Genomic DNA, 15,223 nt, shown 5'->3' on the forward strand with positions numbered 1-15,223 from the left:
ACACACACACACACACACACAAATACACACACAATACAAACACCCACAAGAGCTCTAGATAGTGGATTTATCAAACAGTTTAAAATAATTATGCTATTTAAATAAAAGAAGATTGAGCATGTCAGTGGGTCAGCTGTAAACCATAAAAAGAGATTGGGGATGGGAGATAAATTCTGGAATTGAAAAGTAGCATAAGCAAGATGAACTCAATGGAGGGGTTTAACATCACAGTAGCCATAATTGATGGCAGAATTGAGTTAGGAGTAAATACACAGAATGGAGAGGCAAAAGTAGAGACAGCCAATAAAGAAGGTCTAATAACGTTTAATTGGAGTCTCACAAGGAGAGCAGAGAGAGAATGCGGCAGATTTAAAGAGATAATTGAGACTTTTTAAAAAACTGATGAAAACCAACAAGCTACAAATCAAAAAAGTTCAACAGATCCAAAGTAGGGTTCATAAGGACGAAAAAGATACATCAGGCAAACATCTTAAATAATAACACTATTATTAATCAGACAAAATAGGCTTTAACAAAAGCATTACTGAAAGTCTGATATTTCTGAAAATCAAAAATTCAATTCACCAATGAAATGTTCCAAATGTATATACACCTAATAATATGGGTTCAAAACATATAAAGAAAAAACTATGATAGTATACGATTTCAATACATCCTTCTCAGCAAATAACAGAACAAGCTTCAGAGAGATTATGGTATATATATTTTGGACCACAGAGCAAATTTCAACCATTTTCCAAGAATTAAAATTATAGAGTATCCAACTATAATGTAATTAAGGTAGAGATTGATAATAAGAGGATAACTAGAAAACCACTATATTTGAAAATCAAGAAACATCTAACCCATAGTTCAAAGAAGAAAATACAATAGAAATTAAAATATGCATTAAACTGAATGACAGTTCACATCAAAACTTGAGAATGGAATTTAAACTATGCTTGAAGTAAATCTGTAACTTGAAATTCCTATATTATGAAAAGACGAAATCAACACGCTAAGTTAAAAAGAACTCCTCTCTTCCAAGGAAATAAAAGGAAATTAACACAAATTAATGAAATTAAAAAAAATACCATGGAAAATGTCAACAAAGCCATAAAATGGTCTTTGAAAGAAAAAACAGGCTAACAAAATTGGTAAAAACTGCAAAGGAAAATGAGGAACAAGGTAATGAGGGAGACAGAAGAAACAAAGAGAAAGAGATGGGGATGCAAGAAGAAAAAAGAAAACCAATCTCAGGGATGAAAAGGACATCACTATAGAATCTGCATATGTTATTAATAGTCAAGTCATATCAGCGACAATTTTACATTAATCTATTTGAAAATGTAGATGAAATTGACAAATCCCTTGAAAAACACAACTTACCAAACTGACATAAGGAATAAAAAGCCCAAATGATCCTGTGGCTGTAAAATGACTGAATCTGTAATTAAAGACCCATGCACAAAGAAAAATGCAAGCCAAAATGGTTTCACCAAGTTCTATCAAACATTGATGATTATTCCAGGAATGCAAATTTAGTTTATCATAGTGAACAAAAAGTCTCGGTAATTCACTCTATTAACAGAATAAAGGAGAAAAATTAAAATCATCTCAACAAATGAAGGAAAAAAACACTTGATAAACCAAAACTCATCATAAAAACTCATAGAAAACTGGGAAAAATATGTTCTCAATCTGATCAAAGATATCTACAGAATATCTACAGTAAACATAAAGGAGAGACATCAAAAATTTCCTGTGTGAGATAGGGAACAAGACACGGATGTTACCTTTTCCATGCAGTACTATACTGGAGGTCCCAACTAGTGCAGCAAAAGTGAGAAAATTATATATATAACCATTTGAAAGGGAGAAATAAAACTGCCATTACTCTCAGATTATGATGGCATATGTTTATAATAAAAGATAATCTGAATAAATAGTTAGAATGAATTTAATAGTTGAGTACAATTTCAACATAAAACCAACTTTCTCTATACTGACAATTGGAAAATAAAATTTAAGACAGTATTTACCAAAAAGTAACATATACCTTGTAATAAAACTTATGAAAATGTGCAAGATTTAAAAACTATAAAACAGAGATTAAAGATGACTTAGACCTATATAAATTGAAGGATATGTCACATTAATAGAAAAAAGACTTGAAAGGTTAAAAATGCCCAATCAAAAGCGCGACAAGCTTTGTCTTTTTTTGGTGTTACTTAACAACCTGGTTCTAAAATTTATATAAAAAAGCAAAGGGCGATAACCAGCTAAGACAAATTTAAAGAACAAGGTGGGGATGGGAGAGGGACTTGCTTTCCCATATCTTAATTATCTTAATTATCTTAAAGCTATACTTAGTCAACACACAAAGGTAAGAACTCTCTGGACTATGACATAGAATCGGAGAATATACTCATATGGACACTTGATTTACTGCCAAAGGAGTATTGCAGAGCTGTAGGAAAAAGGATAGTCTTTCCAATAAATGCTACACAGATAATTAGGTATACATACGCAAAAAACAAAACAAAACAAAAAATGATTCACACCGTACTCAACAAATGAATTCCAGGCAGACTGCAAAGCTAAGTATAAAAGATAAAACAAAAAATTTTCTGGGAAAGAATAGTAGACTATCATCTTCACATCTTGGGTTAGGAATAGACTTTTTAAACAGGGCATAAAAAGCTATAGGCACACAGAAGATTGAAAGGACCACATTAAAATAATGAATTCCTAGGCAGTCTGTAACACAAATGATGCAAGGCTTATATACAAGATATATAAAGAATTCCTACTGATATAATAAAAATTAAAAAAAGAAAAAGAGACTGGAACCAAAACCTTATTAAAAAGGGGATTTCCAAATGATTAACCTCATTAGCAACCTGGAAAAGGCAAATTAAACACGATGAGAAATCACTGTTCACCCACCAGACAGGCCAAATTAAAAAGACTGGCAAGGGCTGATTACAATGTGGGAGTAGTAAGGACCTTCACATCCCACTCAGCAATTCTACTTTATCAGGTAAATACCCACAAAAATGTATACACATAAGCTCCGAGAAAGATGTAAAAGAATATTCCTACAGCATTATTTGTAACATCCTCAAACTGGAAACAATGTAAATATCCACCAACAATAGAATGGGAATGGGAAGGGGTGTGTGTGTGTGTGTGTGTGTGTGTGTGTGTGTGTGTGTGAGATAAGGGAATACTATGTAATACAATGAAAATAAACTTACAGCGGCATGCAACATTCTGGATGCATTTCACAAAAACTGAGCAGCAGCTAGATACAAAAAAATACATACTTTGATTCCATTTATATTGCTCAAAGAATAGGTGCAATTAAACATTATGTTTAGAGAGAAATACTGAATTGTTAAAATCAGAAATCAAAATAATTACCATAAAAACTAATAGAGTGATTACCTTCTGAAGAGGAAGGGGGACAGGCCAGTGACTGGAAGGGGGCATGAGGAAGCTTCTGGAGTACTGGCAGTGTTCTGTTCTCTGGACCTGGGCTGTGGTTACAAAGTTGCTTGTTTTGTGGTAATTCACCAAAGTGTCATTTTTGTGTTCTTCTTTGTGTTACATTTCATAATTAAAAAAAGTTTACTTTCAAAGAAAAATTAGAGGGGCTGGCCCCGGGGCCGAGTGGTTAAGTTTGCGCGCTCGCTGCAGGTGGCCCAGTGTTTCGTTGGTTCGAATCCTGGGCGTGGACATGGCATTGCTCATCAAACCACGCTGAGGCAGCGTCCCACATGCCACAACTAGAAGGACCCACAACGAAGAATATACAACTATGTACTGGGGGGCTTTGGGGAGAAAAAGGAAAAATAAAATCTTTAAAAAAAAAAAAGAAAAATTAGACATTATGACATTTCTTTACTTGTTGCTGTCTCAATTTCCTACTGTCTCAGTTGCAGACTGCTGTTGAGCTCTCCATTTATTCATTACTCCTCAACTGAGGATTATGGGCAGCAAGACAGATGTCGGACAAAACCCACATCAAGAAGCAGCAGTTCGAGCCAGATGAAGAGAACTGGGGAGATTGGTTGCATAACAATGTGAACATACTCAACACGACTAAACTGTGCACTTAAAAATGGTTAAGGTGGTGAATCTTATGTTATATATATTTTACCACAATTAAAAAAAAGGTACAGTTGCTCCAGATTTCATGATCTTATGGTTGCTTAGCTATGGACACACTAACACTCTACAGGACGCTTTTATACTATCTAGACCTCTGGCCTCTTGGTCATAGCTTACAGACTCAAATGAAGTCAAAACGCTACAAATGCAAACTCAAGTAGGTAACAACGTAAGTCCGAAAACTGAATTTTATCTTTGGACTTGCTGCCTCACTGTCTTATTTATACTACAGAGCACTCAGTTTTGTTCAATTCTAAGATACGGAACAAACCCAAAAGCTGTTTTATAGTCTAAAACTTCAAGGTCATGATCTTTAATACCTCCCTCTGTGATGTACAGTGTCAGTGATCACACATGAAATAAATTTAAAGATGTAAAGATTATTCTGAGACAATTATCCTATATTCCAATGTATTTAAACTACTATAATTTCACTTTTTTTTCCTACAACAAAAACCACAAATGTGGTTACAAATACAGCGTTTTATTAAGGCAATCTACTGAACCAAAATGTTTCCTAAAACTAAGAAAGGTGAGGGATCATTCCTGCTCTTAATGAGAAAATTCTACAATGAAGATAACTGATTAAATACCAGAACTTTCCGGAACAGGGCTTTTGTTAGAGTACTATCCTCATTTAAATGGAGATAAAATTCCTATTTGGCTAGGTGTCTTCTCCCTCACTCACCCATAAAAAGTCAAAATGAGATTTCATTCTGGGGTAGAGAGAAGGCAAAATAAAATAGTAGGTCTAAGTTGAACTAATCTAGCACTTCTTTTCTACACATATTCTCTAAAACCTTTGTAAGAGTGAACAAAGAAGGAAGTATACATTCAGTACTCTGTAACTCCTTTCAAAAATAAAAGATTCATAAAAGACAACAATTAACACAAAATTTGAATTAACTTTATTTCCCCTACAGTCAACAACTTCTCTGCATTGAATTTTAAAGCAACAAAGTAAAATAAAATCCCCCAAATAACAAGGTATCAGAAATCCAGATTTAGTTACACTTTATTTGTGAAAATGTTCAGCCATTTTATTGGTCTGTAAAAGAACCATCATCTGGGTCAAAAAGGAATTTTATAAATCAAAGAATATTCTACACTTTGGAAAAGAAAATCAGCAGTAACATTCTCACTGAATATCGTAAATTACACTTTTCTTCATAAAAGGTACATACTATTCTGCACTTTTCCACCAAAAGCAGTGGTGTAAGTTATGCTTGTTTATATAAAAAAAAGTCATATCCTGTGGCAGGAAAACTCTCTTTCACTTTTACTAAACAACTGGAGAAAATTTTCAAGTCTATATAAAGTTGCCTATAAGCTGGAAAGTGAACATGTTCAATCTCCATTTATATTTTAGTGCATTTTTTGACAATTGTCACATTTTTAATGAAAGTAAGAAAATGCATATAGCATTAAAGAGTGTTTCATCAAATGCTTAAGGGATTAAAAAAATATGGAGTGGAGGACAATCATTGTGACGGATGAAACTGTTATAAAATGAGAGAAATGCAGGCGAAGTTTACAAATCCTTTGTCATTTTGAAGAGTCACAGAAAATGAACTTTGGATACCTGTCCACTTTAAGGGTTTTTTCCTTAATCTTTTGCATGTAAACATAGTGCTAACCTCAGTACTAAGATACCAAACTTCATTCTAGTAAGCAACGTTCTGTGCAGTTGCCATGATTGCCAAAGGATATAAATTTAGCCCTTGAATGAAGAACATATGAGATCTGCTCTGTAAGTACCTGGTGAAAACAACTGCTGACAGCAGCAATAATGTGTCAACATAACTACTTGAATCGATTAGTTACTCAGAGGTCTATCTCTGAAACAGCAGCTTCTTCTTAGAGCAAATGGTAAGCAACAGAAAATGTACATTTGATGAAACATTCTTTGCATTGGAGAAACATGAAAATAAATATAGTTCAAGGAAGTATAGTTACTTTTCTAATACCTCTTTCTCAGACCTGTACTAGTTTACTGGTTCAAGAAGCTCGCATCACATTTGTCATTTGTATTTTACATATTGCTATTTGGGTAGTTCAAATAAAATGCAGGTCTTGTAAAAGAACAAAAACATTGACAAGTATGCATGTGCCAGGGACCAAATTAGAGGGTTCTTTGGTGCAATTAGTCCAAATTCTCAGATTTGAAGGATAATATGTACCAATAAAAAAAATCTGCTGTTAGACATTTACAGCAGTGCTCTGTCTTGCTTCACATTACAAATTGAAAACAGCTGTTCTCAATAAGCCAATTTTATTTTTTAAATCAGGCATCGCCAGAAAATTTTGTACATTAACCTGGACCAGTGATGGTTCTGTACCCTCTGTCGCTGTGAAACATGACATGAGCTAAAGGCAAAGACTGGTTCTCACAAGGACAACTGCTTCAAGTCAGGAACCAGAACAGTGTATTTAAACAGTCTTCTTAGATATTTTCTTGCCTTTCTTAAAAACTAGCTTATTTTTAATGTAGCCACGCTTCCTTTTTGTAGTCTAAAAAGAAAAGAGAACACATGTTGTTAGTGGTTTCCTACAAATTAAAAAAATATAAACACACACAGTTTACTGCACTGTGATTGATAAAGACTGTCTTAATAAGCCCTTAGCTCTTCCTATGGCTGGACTCCTTGAATAGTCAATGAGCATCACTAACTCTTCTACGGAGAGGACACGAAGAGATCCAAAATGAACTGGACTAGATCCCTAGCTTTAAGGTCAAAGAACTACCAAAGCATTCCTCAAATGCGTATCATATATTCTGCACCATTAGGTGAATGAACCCCCACCTCCCCTCTCAATCAATAAATGCTTAGCTGGAATAATTACTCACATGTCCAGGCATGATAGAAAATAACATTAGACTAAGAAATAAGAAAATATTAATGCTGCTCCTAGTTTAGCTTCCAAGAATTAGCTGTATGTCAGAAATAACAAATTGGTAACTTTGGGGGTCCCAGTTTTCTCATCTGTAAAATGAAGATGATTGTACCTATTCTACACACATGAAAGAGAAATAAAATTACTTGGCACATTCTCCAATTTAGGTAGGAAAATAAGTATCTAAAAATGAAAAACAAAACAAAAACCAAACATCAAGAAAAAAGCCCAACATTCCTTGAGTTTCATAGATCTTTTAAAAATAACACATTTTTCTTAACAGTTCAGGATCCCACTAAAATACTTTCAACAGATGTTTTCTAGTATAAGAAGCAAAATTACTACAAATGCAGTGGTAGAAATTGCTGCAAAAATGTTTGCTATGTTAGAATCCTACAAGATAAATCATACAGACACAATGTGTCTGCCAATCCGACATATAGTGAAGAAAGGAAGTATTTTTTGGAAACAAGCAATTTAATGCACCATCAAAGCACTGGGTTAGCAGAGGCTGAAGATTCAGGAGATTGACCACTCAATTCAATTTTCACATTTAAATACAACTCTTGGAGGAGGTTTCAGAATCTTAGAATAAATGCTCCATCGTGCACATTTATTTATGATGTTCAGTTTAAAGCACTTTATAATTTTTTCTAACAGGGACAAGAATACAAGGCAAAATGCAATCCTTCTTAAAGTTACAAAAATTAGTTACTGCTAACTTGTCCACAATATATGTTACCTTATTATTAACTTATTTTATTAAGGCAAAAAGTAAAAAATTTCAGAGGACACAATTTTTAAAAATTCAAACGAGATCAAGGAGTTAGTGTCTTTATCATCATTACCTACAGATTTCTAACATGAAAATTTTTCTATGAGATATTGTAAAATGCCCCAGGTCTATACAAGTATGTTACTAGTCTCTAAGGGTGTTTTTCTCTACGGGCAGTGAGCCAATTTTGGCAGCTCTGGACTACAATTCCTAGGGCTTTAGTCATGTCTTCTTTGCAGTGGCAGGAAAAACTCCCAGAATGCCTGCTGTCTCATACCCCCTCACTTGCTAAACTAAAAACCAGGGTAGGGAGAGGAAACCAAATAAACAAACAAAAAGCATTCCTCTGGTGCTAGTACAAAAGAGAGATTATAAAGCCATGTAAACCAGAAATTCAAAATCCATGTTGTTGGCTACTAGAATATATATTGTGGGCATTCAAGATAGACTCATTTTAATTATCCATTCGCTTATTTATTTTAGGGAAATGATGGGAAGACAAAAGAGGTCAGTAAGAAAACTCACTATAATCAGTAAGTTCAATGGCATTGTTTTTCAGAAAAGGTAGACGTTCACTGGGCTTAGATATCTTAGGAGTAACTGCCTTGCGATTAGCAGCATTTGCTTTGACTCCTGCACTGATGTGACTCACCAGTTTCTCCCACTATATGGCCTGTGAGAAACCAGATCATTTGATCTGTCATTTGATATAAAGACTGGTAAGTGAATCTGATATGACCCACAGAAAGAGTGTCAGCTCTACATATTTCAATACATCAGTCTAGATACGGGAATTTCATATCTGGCACAGAAAGTATTCATTTAAAAAGTTTATATTTACATATCATACAGCTAATATTCAGCACTTTTATAGTACAAACTGAAATAATCTGTATTCTGAATATACTTGAAGTATACTTTAAGTAATGCAAATAGATAAGACAATTGCTTCAATGATTTAAAATAACTAATCCAAGCAATGTAAACAAGCATCTCTCAAGACTTAAGACTGAAATTGTTCTAATAATTATTAGTATTTTAATGGTAGTACCTTGTAATACAACCTTAATATTTCATCTGACTGCTCATTATTTTTCATCTTCCACAGAGGGCAACCTATATAAATATTCATTTTTAGTAGTCTTTTATAGCAAAGATTAGATCTATTTGGCTTAAGTGAGCAATAATGACTTCCAATAAAATACTTCACATCTTATTAAATATTTATACAAAAGGACTGCAACAGTCTCATCATCATAATTCCTGCCTACAAGCTCTGTCATGATAATTACATTTAAAAATAATTATCTTAAGATAAATGATTTTTTTTATTCAAACCTATTCTTTATTCAATGAATAATACAGTAACATCATACTAAGAATGGAACATGAAAATGTAGTATACATTTGCTTTGACCAAAAGATGAGGAATGGCATTTTTCAATCACAATGGCATTACTTCAGTATTTGGCATTTTTACTTTTCACAGAAAGTGATGGCCACAGTCACATCTTACTTTATGAATAAGTCTTATTAATGGGAAGGTGCAAACTAAAGCCAGGAAATCTCAACTTGGTTCACCAATAACTACTATATGCTATCCAGAAAAAGTTGCTGCTTGGGATATCTGAGTGCTCAGCTTGAAAAGAATGCCCCTAGCAGGACAGCTTGATATTTACTTTGTATAAAAGCCATCATCTTTACAGATCTGGTAAATGGAAATTTATTAGCAAATTTTAGTAATTATTTTTCAGACAAACCAACCAACCTTGAGTTACCCTTTTATAGACATTGACTTCACCTGGCACCCACCTTCTTTGACAAATACTTCTGTTTTGGGAAAATGTTGGTGACTCGAGGTTTGTGGTCTAGTGTCTCCCTGTTATCAGGTGCTTTCACTTTATATATCCTTACAAGCCAGTGTTCTGATGTAAAGGCCTCCTCCAAATGCTTGAATTTAATGTCCTTGTTTCCAATCTCAGCATTACGTGTTCGGTCAAAACCTGGGGGTGTACGAAAATCCAGCTGCAAAAGTGACATTAGTATTGGATGTTAGCCATATCATTAAGTATTAGAAGGAAGTAAATGTTATCATCAGAGTAAAATTCTCTTTAAACTAGGAAAACAGAATCAGAGTAATATACCATAACAATTCTCATATGCTGTTAACTAGATATAGGAAGAAATCAGGAAGAGAGAAACTAAATACATCACAATTAGAATTTCACCGAACCCTTAAAGTTTATGAGCAGCCTGCAAGCGTTAAAAAACCAACACAGCAAACCAAAATCCATCAAAGCCCTTTTTATAAGTACAGAGAGAGAACACACAGAAGCGACTTCTTTTCTGCCTCAGGGCCTTGCACTATCTATTCTCTGAGCCTGAAAGTTCTTCATTTGGCTCTTTTGCACGCTTGCTCCTTTCTATCCTTTGGTCTCAGCCCAAATACCGTTTCTTTAGGGAAACAGTTTCTTAGATTGGTGGTTGAGAACTCTCCTCCATTGTTTCCATATCTTTTACTCTATAGCGTTCATTGCTAAAGTTTTTATTTATTTATTTATTTATTTATTTAAAGATTTTATTTTTTTCCTTTTTCTCCCCAAAGCCTCCCAGTACATAGTTGTATATTCTTCGTTGTGGGTCCTGCTAGTTGTGGCATGTGGGATGCTGCCTCAGCGTGTCTGATGAGCAGTGCCATGTCCGAGCCCAGGATTTGAACCAACGAAACACTGGGCCGCCTGCAGCGGAGTGCACGAACTTAACCACTTGGCCACGAGGCCAGCCCCTATTTATTTATTTATTTTTTTAAAAGATTTCTTTTATTTTTCCTTTTTCTCCCAAAGCCCCCTGGTACATAGTTGTGTATTTCTAGCTGTAGGTCCTTCTAGTTGTGGCATGTGGGATGCCACCTCAGCATGGCCTGATGAGCGGTGCCATGTCTGCACCCAGGATTCAAACTGGCAAAACCCTGGGCTGCTGCAGTGGAGCGCGGGAACTTAACCACTCAGCCACGGGGCCGGCCCCTTTATTTATTTTTAAAATTACAGGTTTCCCCAGCTATCCAAAAGTTCTCTTTACGCCACTTTGCTTTTATGGAAGACCTATACCAACCGAAAGAAACCTGAAGAGGATTTTTGCTTTCATGGAAAAGCAAAAAGTGAAAATGGGGTTCAGCAGTTTTTTCGCAGCAAGTTATAGAGACTAAGTAACTTAAGCATACTGTCGTATTTCAAGCCTTCCACTTCAGTTACAGAGATGACTAACCTGGACCTTCAACATGAAGGCAGGCAGATATAGAAGAAGGTGTAGACATTAGTGACCTGCCTGCTCTGATGGAGTCAGACAACAATAACGTACTAACAGATGCCCCTCCTCCTCTCTCTCCTACACCCTAGTCCCCTGTACCTCCCACCACCCCATCCTCTGACTACTCAGCCTCAGACACCACCACCGCCACCACCACCTCTCGGCCTTCCAGGGTGCTTGCTGTCTTCCTGATTCTAGAGTGTGAAACTACACCGTACGTACATTATTTCTACTTCACTTAGGCTGTGTATTTACCAGGTCATTCCTGCTTTTGCTATATGTCAGTGTTATTTTAGGTTTTATGTGTTATTTGGTATGATTTGGTAGGTTATTTTTTGGGTCTGGGAATGTTCAAAAAATTTTCCCACCTAAGTGGTAACTGCATCTTTGCTTTACACCATTTTGGCTTACAAAAGCTGTCACAGCAATGCTCTACTTTTGGATAGCAGAGGAAATCTGTTCCTGCATCCTCCACCAGGATAAAAGGAAAAAAGGAGGAGAGGGGAGAAGACTTTAAGAAATTCTCAGACTAAGTTTATGTTAACACACAAGCAGAACTTAATTGAATTCAACTTCAAAACAAAAATAAAAACCTAATCTACTCCAATGAGGGAATAACTCGTTCTTGCATATCTGTACAATAAAAGTTATACTTCATGTTTTAAACATATATTAGTCTTGAGTAGGGAAGGCATCAAAATAAATACATACTAGAAGCATGGCTTAAAACTCCTATAAAAAACAGGAAAAAAGGTCTTTCGATGCTATCATTAGTGAACAGAGAAACAAACCCTTGACCCATTTTCTGAGGTACCTAATTATTATGGTTTAAGTACTTCTTTCTTAGCATGAGTTTAGAGACTGGGCAGTGGCTTTCAAAAAAATCAAAACACAAACAAAAACCTAAATCTACTAGTAAAAATTATTGTGTATTTTTTTAAAGCCATCTACAGAGTAATTACAAATGAATAATGATGAAACATTATCTTGATCCCTGGTATTTACATAAAATTAAACAAGCAAGTTTTCCTCTGCCTTCTAGTATCAACTTAACCAGCAGGCAATATGCAATCAGGCAGTTTTCACTGAATCTTAGTATGAAGGCATAATTTAGTATTATAGTCACACAATCTAAGAGCTATAAAGAACCTTAGAATTCAAGTCATCAGTCCAGCCCCTATTATATAAAGAGAAAAAAACAAGTCTATGGAGGATGTGACTTGTCCAAGGGTTACATGGCTTGACAGAGCAGATCCAAATCCCAGGTACTATGATAGTAAGCCCACTGTCTGTTCTTTTTGCCAAAATGCCTCTTTGCACATTCACTCATCTTGTGGACCCTTAAGCTTCTGTACCACATCATTCTAATTTTCTAGGAAACTCTGACCCAGATAGTCCTAGCTATCTGTAGTGATGGAGAATAGGGAAAGAGTGAATATCTGAAGTGACTATATAACTCAACTCTTTAATTTCAGGCTTTTCCCTACCAAGCAGCAAAGTAACCTACTTAAGATCACACTATTTCCTAGCTGGGAAAACCTCTCCCCTGGAGAATAACGTCTTCCAAAAGCATGAAGTCAAAGGTGGCACGGCAGGCAAAGGTTGGATTTGAGCCTAGTGTTAATTAATATTTTGGAAAAAAATCTTTGATCTAAAATTTTTTTCCTAATTTTTCACATAGACGTTTCAGATATCTAAATTTAACTAGGCAGGGGGAATCTTTAGATAAGCACATTTTTCTTTAGAGTGCAACCAGAACATCATTATCTTGTTTTCTAGAGGCAAACAAAACTACTTTTACAAAAGTTTTTTGAATAGATTATTAAAAAAACTGATGTAACTAACCTGCATTTCTCCAAATCTGTAGTATGACATTTTATACATAAGGCAATTCAACAAAGTTGGGGATCCTGCTTTGTCTACACGGAATTCTCCTTGTGGGGTGAAATAGTCACTTTCCTACAAGAAAGAAACCAGAAGTTTCTGTGTCAGTTCAATTTAACACATTCAAAGCTACAGGTGCCCCTTTTCATTCCCGCATAAGAACCAGCTTTGAGGTATCTTCATAAAGACCTATTTAGTTACATCTCAAAAAAAATATGGAATCAGAAGATTAACTTATAAACTTAATGTGATACCTAAAAAAGCCCATAAAACCATTATGAATGTTTTTTAAAGTTGAGCCTGAAATCATTTATAAAAATAAACACGAGTGCCTAAGATAGAAAAGAACAGCAGTCTTTTGTTGGGAGTCAGCGAGGGCAGTTAATCCTACCAGGTTTTAAATCATGTTAGAAAACCTCAATAATTAAAAAAGAATAATATCAACACCATCATCTAATACCAAGCAGACTGGCTCTCTCCAATTGCTACATCTTCACCTCCATTACTCCTTTTCAGAGTTTTCTTAAATGTTATTCTTTATTTTTCCATATGAACTCTAAAATCAATTCTTTAGTTGGAGAGGGGACTATTTAGAAAAGTTCTGTAGTAATTTTTTTTTTTTAGATTTTATTTTTCTTTTTTCTCCCCAAAGTGCCCCCCGTACACAGTTGTATATTTTTAGTTGTGGGTCCTTCTAGTTGTTGACGCCGCCTCAGCATGGCCTGATGAGCAGTGCCATGTCTACACCCAGGATCCGAACTGGCAAAACCCTGGGCCACCGAAGCGGAGCAACTTAACCACTCGGCCACGGGGCCAGCCGCCCCCTCCTTTTTTTTGTAGTAATTTTTATTGTGATCTCATCAACTTTATAAACTAACCTCTAAAGAGGGCCAATTTGACACTATAGATAGAAATTCTTTGTCTGGGAATTTATCCTACAGAGATACTTGTACATGGGCAAAATAATCAGTATAGAAAGTTATTTACTGCAGAGACTAAAACTGGAAACAACCTAAACATCCATCAGTAGGGACAAGTTAAATAAATCATTTTGCACACAAAATGGAACACACTGTGCAGTTGTAAAAAAAAAAAAAAAATGAAGAAGACTCTCTATATTCTAATATGGAAAGATCTCCAAGATATATAATCTAGTGAAAAATGCAATAAAAGGATGTTTCTTTTGCTACTAGTTATCTGCTTGAATAAGAATCTGAAGAAAATGATGAGTACCATGGCCTTTTTTCTTTTCTTAGGAGGAGGGGGGAAACTTCTACTGTATATTTATTTATTTTTTTAATTAATTAAATTTTTTTTTTTCGGTGACGAAGATTGGCTCTGAGCTAACATTGGTGCCCATCTTCCTGTATTTTGTAAACCCCAGGTTGCCGAAGCAGAGTGTATAAACTTAACGACAACAACACCGGGCTGGCCCCCATATATTTATATTTCATTTTTTGAACCATGCAAATATATTACCTATTCACCAAGTTTAAAAACAGTGATTTGAAAAAGTACAGACATTTAGGGTTTCTAATCATATAAATGTTCAAAGCATATATTTGGATCTATTACATGTTACAATTTTAACACTGCTAAAACAAAGCCACAAATGAAAATCATATACTGGGAATACTAAGATTAATTTAATACAAGGAAATAATGTTCATTAATCACAGTTAAGGGAAAATGTCACAGCATTTACATCTGAACAGAAAATCTGGGCTCTACGCTACTTTGTCCCTGTCACACAACACATATGCATACATTTTCCTAAAAGGTTCTTTTATTCTGGATCAGCAGTGAATCTTTCATCTTTTGTGTCTTCATCATGTAAACTAGAAAGCTGGGTGTCCATCCTCAATGAGCTCGCAACTGAGTGGGAGAAAGACTACACAATCTACCTACAAAACAAGTTGTGTACGATTCGATGATGAGTGCAGACATGGACGCACCAGAGAAGGGCTTCTGGAGAGGGGACAAATCTGTGCTAAGAAGGTATTCCAAGAAAGATTAGAGTGTAAACACACATGTCAGATGAGTCAAGGAAGAAACAAGGCGAGCTTCACTGGCTAGAGCAGACTGACAGAGTGGAAAAAAGTTGTAAATAAGAGAGACAAAAGGCCAGCAAAGGAAAGCAAAGTATTAAGGGGTTTGCATTCCGAGCTAAGAAGTTTGGATTTTATA

At 35.2% G+C, this 15,223-nt stretch overlaps 1 protein-coding gene across 2 annotated transcripts in view; it reads right to left on the reverse strand.

The window, feature by feature from the left end:
* Window positions 1–5,061: 5,061 nt before the first annotated feature.
* The window catches only part of STT3B (STT3 oligosaccharyltransferase complex catalytic subunit B), a 112,117-nt gene continuing 101,955 nt past the window's right edge, over window positions 5,062–15,223 (reverse strand). Inside the window, exons 14-17 of one of the 2 annotated variants that reach the window (XM_070575903.1) lie at window positions 12,998–13,111; window positions 9,659–9,871; window positions 8,898–8,962; window positions 5,062–6,687 (exon numbers count right to left, since the gene is read on the reverse strand). In XM_070575903.1, the coding sequence (XP_070432004.1) occupies window positions 8,942–8,962; window positions 9,659–9,871; window positions 12,998–13,111 (348 nt within the window). In that variant the 3' untranslated portion in view covers window positions 5,062–6,687; window positions 8,898–8,941. The remainder of the gene's footprint in view (window positions 6,688–8,897; window positions 8,963–9,658; window positions 9,872–12,997; window positions 13,112–15,223) is intronic. The other variant, XM_070575901.1, reaches the window with a different exon arrangement.

The sequence above is a fragment of the Equus przewalskii genome, chromosome 15 (assembly GCF_037783145.1).
Source record: "Equus przewalskii isolate Varuska chromosome 15, EquPr2, whole genome shotgun sequence".
NCBI classification, from domain to species: domain Eukaryota; kingdom Metazoa; phylum Chordata; class Mammalia; order Perissodactyla; family Equidae; genus Equus; species Equus przewalskii.